Raw genomic sequence first — 20,080 nt, 5'->3', positions numbered from 1 at the left:
TCATTTTTCATTTCATAAGAGATTAAATTCAAATTACAAGTTTATGTAAAAAGCAGTTTTTTAAATTTCCCATAAATGCTCATTAACGAGCAGAAGCAAAAGATGCCTGCTTCTTCAAGCAAGTGAAGGGGCAGGTCATTGGTATGACCAAAAAGCAAGAAGCAGATCAGATGGGATTATAATATAGATAGAGTGATTTGTTTGCTCAGAATAATATATTAAAGGCAGAAATTTATTAATTAGGAGTAAATACACATATTATTTTCTCATTTCTATATAAATTGATGAATTAAAATTAAAAAAATTCAGTAGCTTCTTTCATGCTCATAGAAGCATAGAGAGCTTCTGGTCGAGGCCAATATCTATTCCACTGTAAGCCAGAGGTGCGTACATCCATAGATCATCCGAGCTCAAAAGCTGCAAATAAATATGATCGGATTTTAGCAAAGTGTAATTAGATAAAGAGGAAAAATGATTTATTTGGCAGCATGCTGTAAGAAATTCACAAGAGCCTTTACCTTGATTTGAAGCTGCAAAAACTTTACGTAATGGACTGCCTCTTCTAGCATTGTGCTGATATCAACCTTGGTTCCATTAGGGACAATATTCTGTAGGATTTTCAGTCTCTCGTTTATCCTCTCCCTCCTTTTCTGCAGGATTGTTCGAAGATGTGTGAATATAATGCTCAAGAGATTGCCTTATGTGCTAGTAAATTAATAATCTCTAGTGTCTTACCCTTGCATAAAGGCTCTGGGGATCTGTAGCAGCTCCCCTACTAGCTCTTGTTTTGCCACTGGAACTGAGAACTTCAGAAACTTTGGAATCAGAATCCTTAGATGCATTATCATCTTCTGAACTGCAACTGCTGGAGCTTTGTCCATCTGGTCCAGGATTACTCTCTTCTTCTTCATTGCTAATTTTTGGAGTGGACCTTTGGTTTTTCTTTGACTGTACACTATTCTTTCTCTTTTGCACCTGCAATGCAAGTCACAATAGACAGAACACTTTAGAAACTACTTTTTCAATGAGACAAACTCCACCATAGAAAGAATTATCGTAGACTTGGATTAGTGTACTTACATTTCTTGTAATCCGAGGTTTCTTCTTCATGTCGTCCAATGTATTTGATTCTGGAACATCAAGCTTCCTTTTGAGCTGCAGTCCCTTGGCCAGAACAGTATTAGCAGCTGGCTGCAGATTATCGTCTAAATCTCCTATTTTGTCACTGCTCATATCTCCATTCATCCAGGCAGTTTCTGCCATTGTAATTTCAGGAAAAAATGGCGTCAACAAGCCAATAGTTTTCTCATCCATGAGTGAAATATCCATGGACATGGAGTTATCGTTAGTAGCCTGAATGCGGTTAGAATCATTGAAGAAGTAGGATTCAAGGCTGGAAGAAGGAAGAAATACACCACTGCTACAATTACTGTTATTACCACTTTCTTGAGAATCAAAATGCAAATTGGGGTTGAGAGCGTTCCAAGAATAAAACAAACTCTCATTCCCAGCCATGCTCACGTTGGCTTCAGGAGTGGGGAAGAAAGCTGGTGGGATTGTAAATTGCAATCCTTCGTCATTCTCCTGCGAAAAAGAACACTGATCAAGTAATTCTGGGCTGAAATCAGGCTCTTCCATGGAGAACATTCTGCTGAAGTCCCATTCAACATCAGGAAAATCTCCCATGGTCTGCATATTCATTTTACACTTGGAAGCTGTGGAGAAATTAAGAGAGAGGCTCTTATCCTTCTTTGGTGATGCTACTAATTAATTGAACCTTGATTTCGCTTGAGACAACCAAAACGTTAGAGACATATTTATACCAGTGCACCTTCAAAGAACGTCACTAGCAAGGATTGACTTCATCTTTTATATAAAACTTCAAAATTCCTAATGATTACTCTGGTGTAGGTCCTAATTCTGTTAACTGAACTCAGGAGTCCGTTGTGGGGCCAATACCAGGCAAAGTACAACTAGGCTGGGACCAAGTTCATGCAATGATGGATTAAAATAACAGAGAGGATTCAATGGACTTTCAAGCAACTTATGTCTGATAAACTGAGATTAGGATGACAAAGAGGGTCTAAGGACAATCATTGAGAGGGCGATACTAAACTGTCATTAATTACTCACTAAATGACAAGTGTAATTAGGCAGATAATTAATGAAAATGAGAATGGGAGCATGCGTTTTGAGCACTTGAAAATGTCAGAACGTGGGGTTGTCTTCTGCTCATCTTGAATATAATAAAGAGGGAGAATGCTGGAGGAGAATAAACAAAACGCGGCCGAAGGACGGCTTGATCGTGGAGATGACCGTGAAATTGCTATACAAACACGCAAAACGCCACGCGTTAACCTTTGAACTAGTTCCTGGTCTCCTCAATTGCTGGTTGAACCTAATCCATGTTCCTCAGTTGAAGTTTTGTTTGCAATTTATCAGTATGCAGTTCCTCTCACTACGTACAGAATTCATTACTATCTTGACGTTAATAACACATTTACCAAAGTTATTAAGCCTGGCCTGCGCCATGGCCAGGTCATACATTGGCTTTGATAACTCAAGTCAATTACAACAATCTAATTTAATTTCTTAATAAATTAAAATGATATTATTTTTATATTTTTTTTTAAATTAAATTTTGATCTGGATAGCAGATTGATTAATTAGGTTGTTCATGTTTAACCGGGTTAATTTTCCATTTAAACTCGACTTGGCAAAGTCAGATTGGTATAATCGGGTTTAATAACACCGCTTTTCACCGAAAACATTAATGGGAAAACACAATGCAACATTTACAAATCTTGGCAGCTTTCATCATCATAAATCGCAGAACCACCATGCGTTTATCTTAAGCTAGCTAACAATGGGTGATGAATTGTTCTGCCTTGTTGTCCGTGATTTTCTTTCCGCGTCAACTAACAACCTGTTGTTCATAGAATTAACCTTATTAATCCATCATGGGTAGTGCAATTGTTTTAAAATGCTATATTTACTACACATGCTAGTGCTCTTCTCGTGCATTTGAAAATATATAGATGAGAATCATGGTGAAATAAAATAGAAGATCAGAAGCATCTCAAAAGAAAGAAAAGGAGAAAGAGAATAAATAGCATATCTCTCAACTTAGTGCATAATATCAAGCAGATTCCTTTCCTCTGCTTGTTCATCTGATGTAAGTAAGGTTATTATTTTTATAGCTTTTTTTTAATAAAATTTCAATTATTAACAAAAAAAAAATCAAGCAGATTACAATGCAATGGCTCCAGGTAAACAAAAGAACAAGATCTCTATGGAAACCCAAAAATACACAGCTATAATTAACATCTTCACCACCGCCTTTAAAAAACTGAAGCCCTTGATTTGCCACGAAGCCTCATATATAGTAATCCATTTAGATTACCCAACAGAGCCATGAACACACCCTCCAGCCCCCTTTGATTCCGGCGATTGATACGCAAATTACTTCCACTTGTCAGACAGGGACGTACAGTTTCTCACGTACTTTTCTTTATTAATGCTCTTCTGTTAAACCTAGGTCCATACATATAAAAGGTATCGTTGTACTTTTCAAACTTAACACCGGCCATTGCACGAACCTTTGTAAAAGCCAAAACCCTAAAAATCCCGGGAAAAAAGGGATTTTAAAGCGATAACGATGGAGGGAATAAAATCTACAGATGACAGGACATTGTGGAGGAATAAAAACCACAGAGATCTGATCTTGTTTCCTCCATTGAAGTCCTGGTTAATGCTGTTCAGCCGGCTTGCACGATTAGGATTAGTGTTTTCAGCTCATGCTCTTGTCAAACATTGAAGTTACAGACCATTTTTTCATTAAGAAAATAAAAAAAGTTACCAACCATTTAACAATATGCCTAAATCGACAGCTGTTTCATTGTTTATCAAACTGCGGTAGACAGCTGTTTCATTGTTTATCAAACTGCTACCGCAATATTGTCCTGTCTTGGTTAGAGATGATATACAGTGGTTATTTATGAGTTGAATTTTTTTTTTATATTTGCATCTTATTTATTATTTATTGGATAAAATTTTTGAATATTTATTTATTATTATTTATAAATTAATAAAAAAATAAAATTATATATATATATATATATTAAATAATAAATATTATTATTGATTATATATGTGTGCGCACACGAGCATATATCTTTTATGTCAATATTAAAATATGCATGTATTATATTGTATTAAGAAACAAAACAAAATATTTATTGCTAAAATTCTTAGATTCATTGACAGAATTTTCTATTTGTATTTATAATATTATTATGTTAGCAATGAATTTACCGATAATCTCACAAACAAAATTGCTCTGTTAGTAAAATTGTTATTGGTAATTTTTTGTTTGTGGGTGAGTCTATTAATAATAAAAAATATTTATTATTAATAAATTTATTGACGGAAAACCACGTCAAGAAAAATTTATCAGTTATATTTCATTTATATTTTTCTTATGAAGCTTGTCATATAACAAATAAAAAAACCACATGCAATTTAATTAGTGATTAAATAGTGATATAATAACATTTGTAATAATTTTTTTTCAACTCTTTGTAATAAACTGATGATCTTAATCCATTAATAATATCATTTATAATTATTTAAAATTATATTTAATAGAACTATAAAATAATTAAATTAATATAAATCAACACTCCGTAATAGTTAGAATCTAAGTTGCTTGGAACAAAAAAAATAACACAAAAAAATAACAAATAAATAGTTTGACTAAAAACAATTTTCATCTAATTTAAAAAACCTGTTTCAGAACTCATAATCCAGCAATAAAAAAAAATAATTAAATTGAAATTAAATAGAAAAATAAAAAAAATCCAAAAAAATTGATCTCATATAAAAAATAATCCTGCAACAACATTCATACAATTATCAAGAAAAAAAATTAAAATAAAATAAAATAACATATATAATGGAAAAAACAAAAAAAATCTTATTTTAATATAATTATGAGTGAAGCTGATAAGAGAAAAGAAAAAATTATAAAATATATTAATTAAAAAGAAAGATAAAAAAAAAAAAAAAACATATATGTGCATGGAAGATAAAAAAAGAAGTTGAGAAGAGAATAGAAAAGAAAATAAAAGAATGTTGGTGTTTTTTACATAAAAATAATCATAAAAAAAAAAAATCATCTATTGTAAAATGAAGGATTTTGGTCTGTTTTTTAAGGTATTTTATAAACAATTTTATTAATAAATAATTAAATATTAATATTTTTAATTATTTCATCGATAATATCATATATATATATATATATATATATATGGTTAGCATTTTGTCTCGATATATTTTGTTTCCAGGTCTCCCTTGTCTGCCGCCGCCGCTACCAGCAAGAACAATAACAGGAAGATGGGATTTTTCAAATTCCATCACGCATCTTCATTTAAGCATTTAATTAGAAGCTTAGCTATCAAGGCAAACATGGAGTCACGTATATATGGTCTATTTTTGAAAGCATATATACCACTAAATGCTTAATTATCATACGGAAGGATATTTTGCTTGTCAAAAGTATAATATATATTTGTTGCAAGTCAGTTAACAAAAATTCATTGAAAAATATTTATTATATCGAGGATATTGATAAATTAGTGAGGTGTCAAACATTTTTTTATGGTAGTGAATGTCAAACTTAATTAATTAATTGTTATAAGGATTGAAGTCAATTAAAACAAAAAATTTTCTTTTTAAAATATTTATTACATAGAGGACATTGATAAAACAGTGAGGTGTCAAACCTTTTTTTTTTCAATGGTAGAGAAATATGAGATTTAATTAATTTATCAATATTGCCAAACATTTTTCTCGTGGTTGTTAGTGCCAAACTTTTTTTTTTTTTTCGATGGTAGAGAAATGTCAAAGTTCACCGTATCGAACAAGGGGGGGTAATGAAATAAATGTTAAATTTTAAAACCTCCTGTCTTAGTAAATGCCTAAATGCATACATCATATTTTTCACTTACTTAATGAAAATTTCAAATTTTATTTTATCAGCTATAAAAGTATTTAAGAATATAATAATTATTATTTTTTAATTTTTTTTAAATAATTAAAATGATATTTAAAAAAAATATTTTTTATATCAGTATTTCAAAACAATCCTAGAATACTAAAAAAATAAGTTGAAGTAATTTTCTTTTAATATTAACAAAAAAAGAGAGAGTTACAACTCAGTCTGTAAAACAATTTATACTGATTAATTAATTTAAATAATGAATTGATTAAGTTGCTGGACACTTCCAACTTCCCAGTCATTAAGTCAGCCAGACTGTAGCATTAATCGTTACTTGTTGGTTGATTATCTTAATCAATTTCTACTAATTAATTAGCATTAATTATGGCTGGTTTCTCCAAACTTTTGAAGTCTTAGCATTAACGATAAACAAAAACTGTCGGCATTAATATATATAGTGAACGCATCGAATTATATTTTCATAATGTAAACATGTATTTATATAATCTGCTACTGGAATCCATAAACAAATATTTATTTGCTTAAGAGATAATATTTCTTTATCCTTTTTTTAATTGTTATTTCTTTCTTTATGTGGCACATTTCAACTTCTAGAAAAAGTTGGTATCAAAATACTGTAGAAAGAGCATGCGATGAGAAGAGGTCGTCATACAGGAACACTATTTTTCATAATAGAATGATAGATATATAGAGAAAGAGACGTATATTAAATTCAATATGAATGTGCTTAGAATTAAAGTTAATAAAACCAATTTAGTTCATAGTTTAATCCAAGCGCAGGTTGATTTAAGCTTGTTAAAATCATTAACATTATTTTAATTATTATTTTATAAAAAATAAAATAATATTATTCATTTTAATTATTATTTTATAAAAAAATAAAATAATATTATTTTAAAAAATATTTAAAAAATCAAATTAAATTTTAATCGGATTATAAATGGACTCACTAAGTGTTTAGACCCAACCAAATTAATCTCAAGTTGATTTTTAAAAAAAATCAAGTTAAACCAAGTTCAAGTTTAATAACGATACTTAAATTGATATATTTTTTTTCTGTATTCTAAAACTATATTTTAACAAATGATGTAATAAATTATTAAAATCTCTTAATACAGGTGTTAAGAATTGCACTGACATACTACATGTGTTGGAGAAGTTTTTTATGATAATACGAGGCAGAGCTAACGAGGGCTAATTTTTCCCGAGAGAATTAGATTTAATTACTTACTAGGAAGTGGTGTTTCTATGTCTCGAAAATTAAATTAAATTTCCTTAGGGATTTCTTTATATTTTTCACACAAAATGCACATTCATAAGTAAGCTCCTGTAATTAATACTAGGCTACTAATTCGAGCCTCGCCTTAATTTGTAACCACACCATAGACTTAGACTACAGTGTTACATTGTATGATATTTTTAAAAAGTATTTTTTGTTTAAAAAATATATTAAAATAATATATATTTTTATTTTTAATACCAATATTTGAAATTTATTAATTTAATATTAAAAAAAAACCTTCAAAAACATCTAAAAACAAAAACTTCCTCGTTAAAATCATTCAAAAGCTACAGAATTAGGAGTCCGCAGTTCAGAACAAAAGCAACAGCACTTGGCAAAACTTATAGTCCTCGCATTACCTAAAAAATATTATTAAAAAAAAAGAAGAAAATAATGAGGAAAAGATATAAAATCAGTACATAAGGTATACATAACATATATAATAACGTGAACGTTGAAAAAAATTCAAAAAAGGCTCTGCGATCAAAATTGCGTGTTGTTGTATTCATGGTAAGGAGAGAGAAAATATTTAAAAAGCGAAAATCAAGAAATAAACGAGAGAGAAATAAAAGGGACCACTGACAACTTCCAAGTCAACGACACAGAGACGTCACTGTCTACGTCTAATTGTTTGAGCATTTTTATTTTTTAATTTATTCTGGAGCTAGTAGTTTTAAGTTTTTTTTTTTTTTAAATAAAAATTATCAAATAGTTTAAAATTCCTTTCAACATGATTCATGCATTATAGCTTTTGACTTTAAGTTATGATTCAGGAGTTATTTTTTTAAACATAAACTATGATAAAAATAACTTGAAATGACTTCAGTTTAGAAATACATCTCGTAATTAAGAATGAATTGTAACTTTTGATAAGTTAAAAGTTTAAAATTTAAACTTTTGATTGAGATTTATAATAAAATTTTTATTCAAGTTAAAAATTATTTTTTTATCAAATATATTTATGATTTTTTATTTAAATAAAAAGTAAAAAAATACAACTTATATTAATCTAAAATATTACACCAGACAACCTAGATCGGCTTGGCTAAGATGAAGCATACAAGTTATATAATATAAAAGCTAAATATGCTGAGAGAGTGTCCCTCGAAAGGAGCAGACCAAATTTGTGGTTAGCAAACTACGGATGTGTCTGGCTTTGCACATGTTTGGCTTCAAGGGCGCGGGATGATTTTTTTTAAAAAAATTGTTTGAAATTAATTTTTTATTGTAATTAAATTTAATTATAATGTTAAATTTGAATTTAAATAATAAATAAATGAAATTCATGTATTTAAAAAAAATTCAATTCAATTCATTTTATTTCATATATTATCCTTATCTATCCATTCAAGGAATTAAAAAAAATGGATAGATAGGTATTTTGAAGAAGTTAATTCTAATTTTAATTTATTTTCTTTTAGTATAGTAATTAAGAGAGGTTGATCCCTGGTTAAGTATCATTTTTAAATATTAAATTCTATAAAATTCAATTCATTACACTTAAAATGGTTGAAAATATAAGATTTTATATATAAAAAATTAAATTTAATTCAATTTAAAAAATTCTGAATAGTACATCAATTTTTTTCTAAGAAATTAGTTGATTATTTTTGGTAAAATGCAAATTAACATTTATCCCACATCAAAAATTCAAAAGCTTCATTTGGAGCTTTTAAATTTTTGAGAGTTTCATCATGGAGTTTTTCTTTTTTTTTTTCTTCATACAAACTTCTTTTTTTTTTGGTCTAAGAACCTTATTAATTATTAACCACCACTATAACTACGCTATAACTATCATAACCATAGTGAGGCTAATTCTATCTAAACGTTGATTCCATCCAAAACTTAGGTCATAGATTACCAAGTTAACCCTTAGATTTCCTTTAAAACCTCTTAAATGTCAAAAATTAAAAAACTAAAACAACCATGTTTTATTAAAAAAATTGGTTAACAAAAAAACCTAGCCCCGACCAAACTCTAGGTTTTGCAAGTCGCCGGGTTGGAATCCGAAGACATTGGGCCATCCATCTTTAAAACCATCATTGTTATCTGGCTGCGCTGAAACAAGATGAAGACCAAACCACTAAAATTATGGCTTGGCTTTTTGGAGAGGAAAAGTGAAAAAGCACTCAAGTAATGAAGAGAACATATAGCATCTTGCAGTCGTATTCTGCAGCCACTTAATCCCTTTCCCCTACCTTGCAATGATGACCATGCAGCGAAGTCAAGACAAAAGCAAGCATTAAGTTTGTTTAGCATTAGATAGCTTTTACGATTATTATTTTAAAAAATAAATTTTAAAAAAATTATAAATTATAGTTTAAAAAAATAAATTTAAAACAAATTATAAATTATAGTTTTTTTAAAAAAACCAGGATTTAAAGAGAGTTTTATACGAGATCTATAAAAAATTCTAATAAGTGTTAATTAACCAAAAGTTACTTTTAAATCTGTAATTAAAAAGCAAAACACAGACCACACCACACGGGAGTCATGAATTCAAACTCAAATGTATTAGAAGAATCAATACAGAGTCTCTTGCATCCACATTTGTATGACAAGGCATTCAAGGACGCAGGCAAAAAAAGAAGGTTACTTCACGTCATAACATTTTTTTTTTAACATCCTCAAACATCAGACATCAAGAATGGACATTACCTTACTAAAATCCACACGGCCAGCATGTCAAACAGCCACTAACTTATTACTGCTTAAATCAGTCCAAAATAAACATTGGGAGGAAGCAAGTTGGTCTACCGTTTCCAACACTTCAACAATAAAGTTCGTTATTTAACCAGTCTTACATGGATTTGAGCAGAGCCCCAGCAATCAGGAACAAATATAGGGTCGAAACGGAGCTTTTCTACCATAAAAACAGCGAGACTAAGTTGAGTTTACCAGGACAAATAACGGTCTGTCTCCTAGGCGTTCCCGTCCCTGAAAACAGAGAAAAAGCACACCAGTAGTGCATTAATGAACGAGAATGCATCCTTGCGTTTACCTAATGACAAAAAGTAAGAGACAGGCAATAAGGCTGTGGAGTCTATACAGAACTCAACAGCTGAAACCTCAGGTTTTATGGTTGTAAATTCAAATTAAGTGAATACAAGTTGCTTCTGATGTAGCTTCAATTCTACTTGCATGAAAAGCTTCAAGCAAGTTGACTTCTAGTAGCATTGACCAGAACTTATTTTCTAATAGTGATATAAGAATTGGCCAGCATAATAAAATCACTGGACTTAAGATTACAAAACTTATTCTTCAAAAAATTTCCTTCTATGATGAGGTAACAAAAACCATACCAAATTGCAAGAATATAAAAGCTTCTAGGACAAAAAAAGGAAAGGGTGCATAGTAGAATACATGACCACTAAAGTCCGGGTTCAGTGTGCATGCTTTTTTCCCTTAGCATTATTTTTCTGCGCAAGGCTATATTGCACTTTGAAAAAAATAGAAATGGCTCAAATCACAGTACACGTAGAGGATCATTAGTTTTCAAATTGCTCAGGGTGGAAAACACCAGTGTATTATTGGAAACAAAACTGAACTCAGAGAAAAAATCAATGCATATCAAACTGAATGGAAATAGTTCATGCTATGGATGAAAATGTAGTGTGATTTATACAACATACCTTCAGCCCTAACAATTCAATAACACAGGCACACTCGACAACATGTACTCCAACACGCTCTGCAATAAAGAAGTAAAATTATTTCAAAATGCATCAATATGACATCAAGTAAATGATGAGTGAGCAAAAGAATATCTCATAACCAGCAACAGACTGTGCATGCAAGACAAACTATACCCACGTGGGTAGACCAAACCAAAATCACTGACATGTATTATTAAATTTAAGAAAAAAATTCCAATGATCTCCATGTAGATGTTTCTCAATATAGGGGAAAACACCTGCAGCCTACTTTACCAAGTGAGCCGAACCCTTGATGCAAAGTATCCAATCACCCAAATTATGCGTTGTGATTTTCATCCCCATCCCCAACAAAGAATGGAGGGTGGGGAGACTCCGATGATGAACCAACTAACAAGCATGATTGGCAATTCATCCAGAATTTATTTTAAGTTATGAAACCCTACCTAGTAGTTTCACTGCAGCGCATAAGGTCCCACCAGTTGCAATGAGATCATCAATTACCAATGCACGTTCTCCTGCTTCTACTGCACCCACATGCATCTCCATTTTGTCTGTTCCGTATTCCAAAGAGTACTCTTCTGAAATAACCTCCCCTAATAAAACCACGAAACACAAACCATTCAGAGAACTTCAACTTGTGTTGACTAATTGAGACTGATTCCATCGCACCAGATATTAGGTAATGATTGTAAGTGATCTAGGAATTCTATTCTCACAGTTGGAATACAAACTAAAAATAATCATCAATAATGCTTCTGCACTAATCAATCAAGGATATGTCCAGGATCTAGAAAACCATAAAAGCATGCAGTTTGTGAGGAAGTGGAAAAAATCAATGCAAAACAATTTTACCAGGCAACTTATTGGGTTTCCTCATGGGTACAAATTTTGCTCCGATTGCCAGTGCAATGGGAGGGCCAAATATAAAACCCCTAGCTTCAACACCTGAAATAAGCATGATGGTAAGAATACATAAATATCGCGACCACTTTACCAGGAATAAAAGAAAAATCAGTAATTAGTATGATGAATCAACTAAAAAAATGAGTTTTCATAACAATTATGAAAAATTTCATAGTTATTAGTAGCTAATTTGTTTGATACTGTATAAACACGAGTCCAAGTAATTAGTATGATGAATCAACTAAAAAAATGAGTTTTCATAACAATTATGAAAAATTTCATAGTTATTAGTAGCTAATTTGTTTGATACTGTATAAACACGAGTCCAAGTAATTAGTATGATGAATCAACTAAAAAAATGAGTTTTCATAACAATTATGAAAAATTTCATAGTTATTAGTAGCTAATTTGTTTGATACTGTATAAACACGAGTCCAAGTTTACTGCTGAGCACTCCAGATATGCATGATTTAAAATAACTCCAGTTTTCTCAGAGGAGCCAAGTTCCCTAGCCAGGTTTTATTGCTTTTAGAGCATTAACCAAAGATATACCACGTTTGAAAAGTATTTGCAGCATGGCTTTCATTTCTTCATGTCGGGAACAAGCTACCACTCTGTTCCTAGAGAAACAAGTATTGATATCCCCAGTGAAATGATATACTGGAAAACATTGCAACTATCCGTAAAGTCTCACCAAAATCAGTATCCCCTTTTCCGTAGAAAGCAAGTCCTTGCAAAATTTAAAGGACTTGTAATCTTTATTCAAGGGGAATATGCTTATTGAAAACCATCTATTAGCAGATGGGTAACAGCTAAATCGCTGGCACACTTGTATCAGCCTAGCATCGATCATGGAAATCTAAAAGCATTGCCCAAGGGTTTTAGTTTTAACACTTTTCCCTTTTTTCTTGAGCCTTGTTTTTTCAGCATTCCTCAAAATTACTGTTAATAATAAGCATTACCAATTCACTAGAGTAAATTTATTTGATCAGATAGTTTAATCCCTTCTACAACTATGTATACTAAAGTACACTTCACTATTCTTCAAGAATCCCTTTATCACTCACATTTGGATGCCTTGAATATCTAGCAAGCCCTTATCCAACTTGTGGCAGATTTAAAAACAGAAAAAGAAAAGATGACTGTAAAAAGAGACCTTTCGAATTCAAGTAAACATCATAAACTCACAGTGGAGCTCAATCATGATCATGGGCAAAACTAGATCAGCAGTTGATAGTAATCAGTTGTAAAAAATAAGTACCTGCAACGACAGAGATGTTCTTATCTCTGTACCTCTCAACAAACAAATCTATAGTATCCTTAAACGCTTTTGTATCAAGAAGCAACGTTGTTATATCCTGAAACATAATCCCTGTCGCCCCCCCCCCGAAAAAAACAATTAAGACCAAACACAAATCGATCAACAATGGCGAAAAAAACAATAAAGACCAAACACAAATCGATCAACAATGGATAAAACACAAATAAACAAAGGACAGAGTAGCAGTAAAGCCATACTTTATAGTTACCTGGTTTAGGGAAGTCAGGGATGACCCTTATAGCAGAGGAGATTCTGGCAATACGAGGATCTTGCTGCTCATCTGCAGTGGCCATTTCTCTATCTTGCTTCCACTCTGACTCGCTCACTACTCAACAAGAACTAACTCAGATTTTTTGGCTAGCTTCAAAGAGAACTAAGCGGTTTCCGAGTAGGTCTTTTTTGCATTCTTTTTTCTTTACCAAATTGTCCTCTGCTTTAAATATCTAGCCTTGTGGCTTTTTACACCAATAAAAATTAATCCTTTAATTTTTTTTTATATATATACACTTTATAGACATTAATTACTATTATTGGAAAAGCATGTTGGACTTTGAAATTACTAGGGAAGCCCTCGTTGAAAGAAATGAAATTACCAGAGCAGCGAAGGCGATTGGGGGCAGTTCTGTAATTCTGGGAGAAAGTTAAACTTAATTGGGCACCGGAGGAGGCTGCAATAGGAGCCGACTGAAGTTTCAGAGACGGTGGTCGAAGTCGATGAGAGTTTGGTGGAGGAAGACAGATGGAATTTGAACAACGGAGCAGAAGACTTCTTTGCATGATTTTCTTGACTCACAAAAATGCTGCCGTACAGCGCGTTGCTAAATATATGGGTTTTGCTTTGAAAGAGGGTAATTTGGTCCAGACAGTATTTGTCATGTTGGATGTATCTCTTCCGATCCGGGATGTACATGGCTAAAATCTCAGATTATTAAGTAAATATTGCCTTGAACGAGGGTAATTTGGTCCAGACAGTATTTATCATGTTGGATGTATCTCTACGAAATAAGATTCGATCCGGAATTTGACGCAAAAACCTCAAATTATTAATTAAATTCAAAACAAATTGGTTGAGTGGTTTTTTCAATAAAATAATATCATTTGAAATATTAAAAAAAAAAAACATTATTATTTTAGACAAATTAAAAAAAAACTTATTGAAGTTAACAATCCAGCCTTACATGAATTTAATTGGATTAATCAAATCACATGCTAAGCCATAAATTTGATCGAGTTAAAGTCCAGACTAATTAAAAAAAAAAAACCTAACTTCGTGCCCTCACATGATCAACATGTCAGACAGAACATGTTCAATGACTATCATTTTAATGTTGTGTTTTGTAACGTAGTGCTTTTTATAAAAGTAATTTTTTTAATAATCACAAAAACTCCCTCACTTTACATCATAAATCAAACAAATTGTATTATTGGGAATGTAAGAAATTCAGATCAAATTATAAATTTGTTTATTTTTAATATTAACACATTAAACTTTAAAAAAAAACACATAAAATTATTAATTTATCAGACAAAAATGCAATTAAAAAAAAGGCCTGAATAAAAAAAACAAACAAATCAAAAAAGAGAAGGGAATGTCCCGCATCAAAAGAACAAAGCAGGGATCATCCTGATTGCTAGTCTAGTAGTAGTATTATTGTGACACCCCCACGTCAGTTTTAAATAATTGTTTTCTGTCTTTCAAGCTCACTTTAACCTCTTTAGTTACCGGAATGTCAATAAAATAATGATGAGCGCTTGGCTTATTCCGAGTGCTAATCAATCGAAAAGAGGATTGAAATAATAATAATAATTCCTAGTGGCGGATACATCATCACACCATGAGAATCACCGGCGAGAAATTATGGATTCACTGAACCTTAACCCAACCCCTCAAGGCCAGAAGAAGACAGTCAGAATCTTGGTGCAACTTTAGGCAAGTGAATATTTTTCATAGATATCTCAAGACACCTCTTTTGCCATGCGCAGCACCCACCTTGGCTCTTCGGGCAAGTTTCCTGCCAACAAGTCTGACTTTATGCATGATGGAGCAAATGAAAAGAAAGAAGCGAGTGAAAACGAAAGAAATTTACAACTTGCTGTTGCTTTTGTCGACCGATGCTCTCAACTCTTTCTCTTTTTATCAAAATCTGTACCGGCTCAACTTGTATTATAATTATAAAACTTGTACCGGCGGCTTAGCAGGTTGGTTTAGAATCCAATTGACTTGGGGATGGTTCATGTCCTGGAAAAAAAAAAAAAAACATGTCTGACATAATCAGAAACTCAAGTTGATAAATGGTCCGAGCTTAACAAGGTAAAAAACCAGAGCTCAATTCATTGAATTTAAAAAAAAAATAGTTAAAATGATATTGTCTTGATTTTTAAAAAATAGTTAAAATGATATTGTCTTGATATATAAAATTAACCTTTTTAACTTGTAATTTCGAGCCTCAACACGAGACAAATTTTACTAATATTATTCCAACTAAATTCCTATTCGTTGATGACACCAATTGGGGCTTAATAAAATGAGATTTAAAAAAAAATGAGTATTTTTATTTTCATTTTCACTATTCAAGTGTGCGAATTGCTTTTAATAATAAATGGTTGTGTTAAGTTCTGTCTATTTTATATTGATATAGTCATTTAATTAAAACATAGCACATCAATGAGCTTTTTAATTTGTTTCCAATTAAGTGTATATACTTTTATTTATTTTTAAATTAAATGTCTGTATTTTTTTATTCTAATGTTTATACTTTCATTAAAAACTGTATTGTTTTCATAGAAAAATATAATAAAGTGACTACAATATCTATTATAACAATAATCGTTGTCTTTTTAGATGACACCTGGTCTTTTTTATTTTACAAATATATTAGTTTTTGCATTTTAAAATTTAAAAATAATAATTTTTTATTTCAAATTATTTTTTAATGGTTTTAAATCACTTTGATATATAGAAAATAAATTTAAAAAAATAAAAGAAATAGCATTTCAATGTCTTTACCAAAAAAAAAACACTTTCAACTATTATATATTTCTAAATAAATTATCTTAAGTTATATTTAAAAATAAACAGTTTCTTAAATACTTCTAAAAGCTCTGTTTATAAAACTCTATTGACAAACCTGGCATAAATGAGCAAGCCGATGATACTGGGGATATCAACATGGAAATTAGTCAACAAGCTGCCGCCGTGGCGGCCAAGGTTCTTGACGATGAGGCAAGCATTAAAGCTCCGACTCTGAAAACCTCGCCAAGGTAAACCAGAAAAGCAACTGCAAGATGGTTCCTACCTGTGTCATGCTACTTTCATACACGGTTCATATATTGAATGACCTGCCTTGGTAAGTTGCTGGTGACTTTAACATCATCAGAAAACCCTATCTTTTACTAAATCTACTGGAAACTCTGAAAAGAATCTGTGTGCTGTTAATGATTTCAATAGTTGTCTGGATGCATGTGAATTAGACGACTATCCTTTTACTAGACCTGTCCACACACGGTGCAACAAGCAGCAAGCAAACACTATCTTTACCCAAGCTTTTCACATTTCCAACATAGCTCTTTGGAATTTCTACATCCAGGGGAATTTGATCATTGCCCCAGTATCCTCCAAAAGTCCATCTCTACACAAAACTTTCAAATTCTACAACTTCAGGGCATCTCATCCTAAATTTCTACATGTTGTTGATGATATCTGGAGCGCACAGAGGGAATACCCTGTTCAAAGTCTGCAGAAAGCTGAGACTTCTAAAGCCGTATCGGAGACGTAAACAACACTTTCTATGCGATTTGCCAAGAGGGTATTGGATGCTAGAGCTCTCCTTGATGATATTCAAGCTGACATATTATCTAATCCTACAATACATCTATATTGATTCAGAAGGAAAAGGAATCTGCGGAGGAAGCATTTTTCGAACAGAAATCAAGACTCATATGGCTGAATGTAGGCGATCTCGACACTGCCTATTTCCACAGGGTCACAAAAGCGAAGCACGCAAGGAACTGCAGTTTATATAATATTGGAGACAAACTCACCAAGCCTGGCAAAATCCAAAATGAATCTGTCTCTTTTTTCAAGAATCTCTCTGGATCTGAAAACAGAGAATTCATGGAGAGTCATTTCAATATTTCAGCAAACTCTTTGAGCGTAAACTTTTCAGAGGCATTAGAATCTTATCTCAGCCCCCATTTTCCCGAGAAGAGATGAAGAAAACAGTATTCTCACTTAATGAGCAAAAATCTCATGGCCCAGATAGCTTCTCTGCAACTTTCTTCCAAACTACTTGGCAGATTGTGGGAGAGGATATTACTTCAGCTATATCATAATAATTCCTTGTTGATGGTAAACTACTGAGAGAAGTAAATGCCACTGCAATCTCCTTGATACCAAAAATACCAAATGCTTAAAAAAATAATATCCTTCAGACCGATCTGTGCATGTCAACAATCTTAGCCGACTGGTTAAAGGTACGCGTGCCGTCTCTTTTAAGTCAGAATCAATGTGCCTTTATCCCCTGAAGAAGACTCGCAGACAACCTACTTCTTGCACAAGAATTGGTAAAGGATTATCAAATAGTAAACCTCTCTCCTAGGATTGCTGTAAAGATAGAACTTATGAAGGCTTTTGACTCGGTTAGGAATTTCTTTGGAATGCTTTAGGAGTAATGGGCTTCCTTGAAAAATTTATCAACCGGTTCAAGACCGGTGTCACTACTGCCAGCTTCTCTGTTAGCATGAATGGGGATCTTGTTGGCTATTTTCAAGCAAACAGAGGGTTAAGGCAAGGTGATCCTTTATCGTCTTACCTGTTTGTCATTGCTATGGAAGTGTTTTCATGCATGCTCAATGAAGCTACTGACCTTTACCCCATAACGTTCCACTCTAAATGCAAACAGATTCATCTCCCTCATCTATGTTTTCCAGATGATCTATTGATCTTTGTTATAGGAGATCTGGCAGCTATGCAAGGAGTCGCACCTCTTCGTAATCAATTCTATATTACTTCTGGGATGAAGCTCAATCCTCCGAAACGTGAATTATATTGCTCCGGTGTATCCACACTAATTCAGAACTTGCAATTGTCAACAGGATTCAAATTTGGATAAGTGCTTGGTGTGCCATCACTGGAAAGTTAATCTTTATCCGACTGCAAGCCCCATGTAGATAAAATATAGCGAAGAACGCAGAGTTGGGCCTTAAGATGCCTAACCTTTGCTGGCAGACTCCAACTAATCTCCTCAGTGATCTTCAGCTTAGAAAAACTTCGTTGTTCTATCTTTTACCAGCAAAGTAATAAAGATAATTGAGCGAAAATGCAGCTCGTATGGCGTGGGAAAGACGAATCTGCTCATGGTGCTGAGGTAGCTTGGTATAAACTACCTTTTCCTAATCAGGAAGGAGGTCCGGGGTTGATGGAAACAGAAGAATGGAACATTGCATGCATTATGAGATCTATATGGAACCTATTAAAAAAATCAGGCTCACTATAGGTTGCCCGGTCTTATGCCGACCTGCTTAGAGATAAAAGAATTTGGGAAGTAAGAGTGCCTTGTGATTGCAACTGGTCTTGGAGGAAAATTCTGAAACTTCCACCTGTAATCTGGGAATGGATCTCCCATACAATCAGAAATGGAAAAACAACATATCTATGGTGGGATTCATGGCATCCAGAAGGTCCACTCATGGAGAAACACAATAGAAGGATCATCATACACGAAACAGGTGAGTCCCATCTGTTATTAAAAACAAATATGTGTGATATTCTGTCCTAATGGAACTAAGGATGATTCGGAGACTTGGAAATTAACCTTCAACGGCAAGTTCACTGTTAAAAGTTCTTGGGAAGATTTAAGAGCTAAAGGGTGTAGGGTCGATTGGTTCAAAATAACATGGAGCTCCCTCTATATTCCAAAGCATAGTTTTATAGCTTGGCTTATAGTCCTGAACAGGTTGTCTTTGAAAGATAGATATGCAAGAAGAGGAAGCATAACAGCTATTTGTGTCCTCTGCAAACAAGCCAATGAAAGCAGGAATCATTTTTTTTATTGTCAATTTGTGAATGGAGGTTTTACACAAGTGCAGCATCACAGGCAAATTGGCAAATGGGAATTATTTTAACAAAATTATAAAAAAAAAAATCAATTTTTACTTAGTTATTAGACCTTGTGATCTGACTCAAGACCTTGATAGGTCTGGTCAACTTAATAAAATCAATAAAATAATGTTATTTAAACGGATAGATGTTTGCACTGGTTAAAAAAATTTTGTACTCGGCCAAATCTCAAGATAATATCTATCCAGTCATCCATTGAACCAAACCTAAAATATTTTTAGACAAAAACAAACAAATAAAACATTTCAATTTTATTTTTGAAAAGGCTCCTTGTAAAAATCCCATTGAAACTGCGTTCCAATTTGTGTTTTATTAAATTTTGAATTTTTTATTTCAAATTATTTTTTATGAGTTTTTTATTATTTCAATATATTGATATTATAAAAAAAATTTAAAAAATTTTAAAAAATATTTTTAAATATATTTCTAACCAAAAAAAACACCAAAACAACTTCACGCTTATTTCAATTCAATTTTTTTTTAATATATTTCTAACAAAAAAAAAAAAAACAGCAAAACAACTTCACGCTTATTTCAATTCAATCCGGATTTCACCGGACAAATCGATCAAAAATGCCGTCAGCTTTGCTCTGCCCTGGTCTAATTACGTGGACCATCTTTATTGGGCTTTCATTGGACGGAAATTATTTAGGGAAGATGCGGCTGTAAGGGCCCAAAAGCTTTAGGTCGGTGGCGCTTGGAGTTATCTGGATGCTTCGCGAATCTACTTCCCTGCCTTTTCTCACACTATATTAAAAAAAAAAACCCCAAATTTCGAGAT

General features: G+C 32.2%; 2 protein-coding genes across 2 annotated transcripts; both read right to left on the bottom strand.

Annotated features, from left to right (window-relative positions):
• Positions 1-270: 270 nt before the first annotated feature.
• On the bottom strand, positions 271-1,744 carry LOC105107581 (transcription factor bHLH85-like). Its single transcript, XM_011001561.1, has 4 exons — positions 1,081-1,744; positions 736-975; positions 519-650; positions 271-417 (listed from the first exon to the last, which is right to left on the bottom strand). Exons 1-4 carry the CDS (start codon positions 1,699-1,701, stop codon positions 325-327), a joined length of 1,086 nt encoding a protein of 361 aa, XP_010999863.1. The 5' UTR covers positions 1,702-1,744; the 3' UTR covers positions 271-324.
• Positions 1,745-9,795: 8,051 nt separating this feature from the next.
• On the bottom strand, positions 9,796-14,022 carry LOC105107580 (adenine phosphoribosyltransferase 1-like). The gene is made up of 7 exons (XM_011001559.1): positions 13,775-14,022; positions 13,390-13,506; positions 13,122-13,232; positions 11,810-11,902; positions 11,401-11,550; positions 10,934-10,992; positions 9,796-10,238 (listed from the first exon to the last, which is right to left on the bottom strand). Exons 1-7 carry the CDS (start codon positions 13,956-13,958, stop codon positions 10,185-10,187), a joined length of 768 nt encoding a protein of 255 aa, XP_010999861.1. The 5' UTR covers positions 13,959-14,022; the 3' UTR covers positions 9,796-10,184.
• Positions 14,023-20,080: the final 6,058 nt, after the last annotated feature.

The sequence above is a fragment of the Populus euphratica genome, unplaced genomic scaffold (assembly GCF_000495115.2).
Source record: "Populus euphratica unplaced genomic scaffold, PopEup_1.0 scaffold267.1, whole genome shotgun sequence".
Taxonomy (NCBI): domain Eukaryota; kingdom Viridiplantae; phylum Streptophyta; class Magnoliopsida; order Malpighiales; family Salicaceae; genus Populus; species Populus euphratica.
The sequence above is the reverse complement of the archived record's forward strand: the minus strand, read 5'-3'. Positions and strand labels throughout refer to the sequence as shown.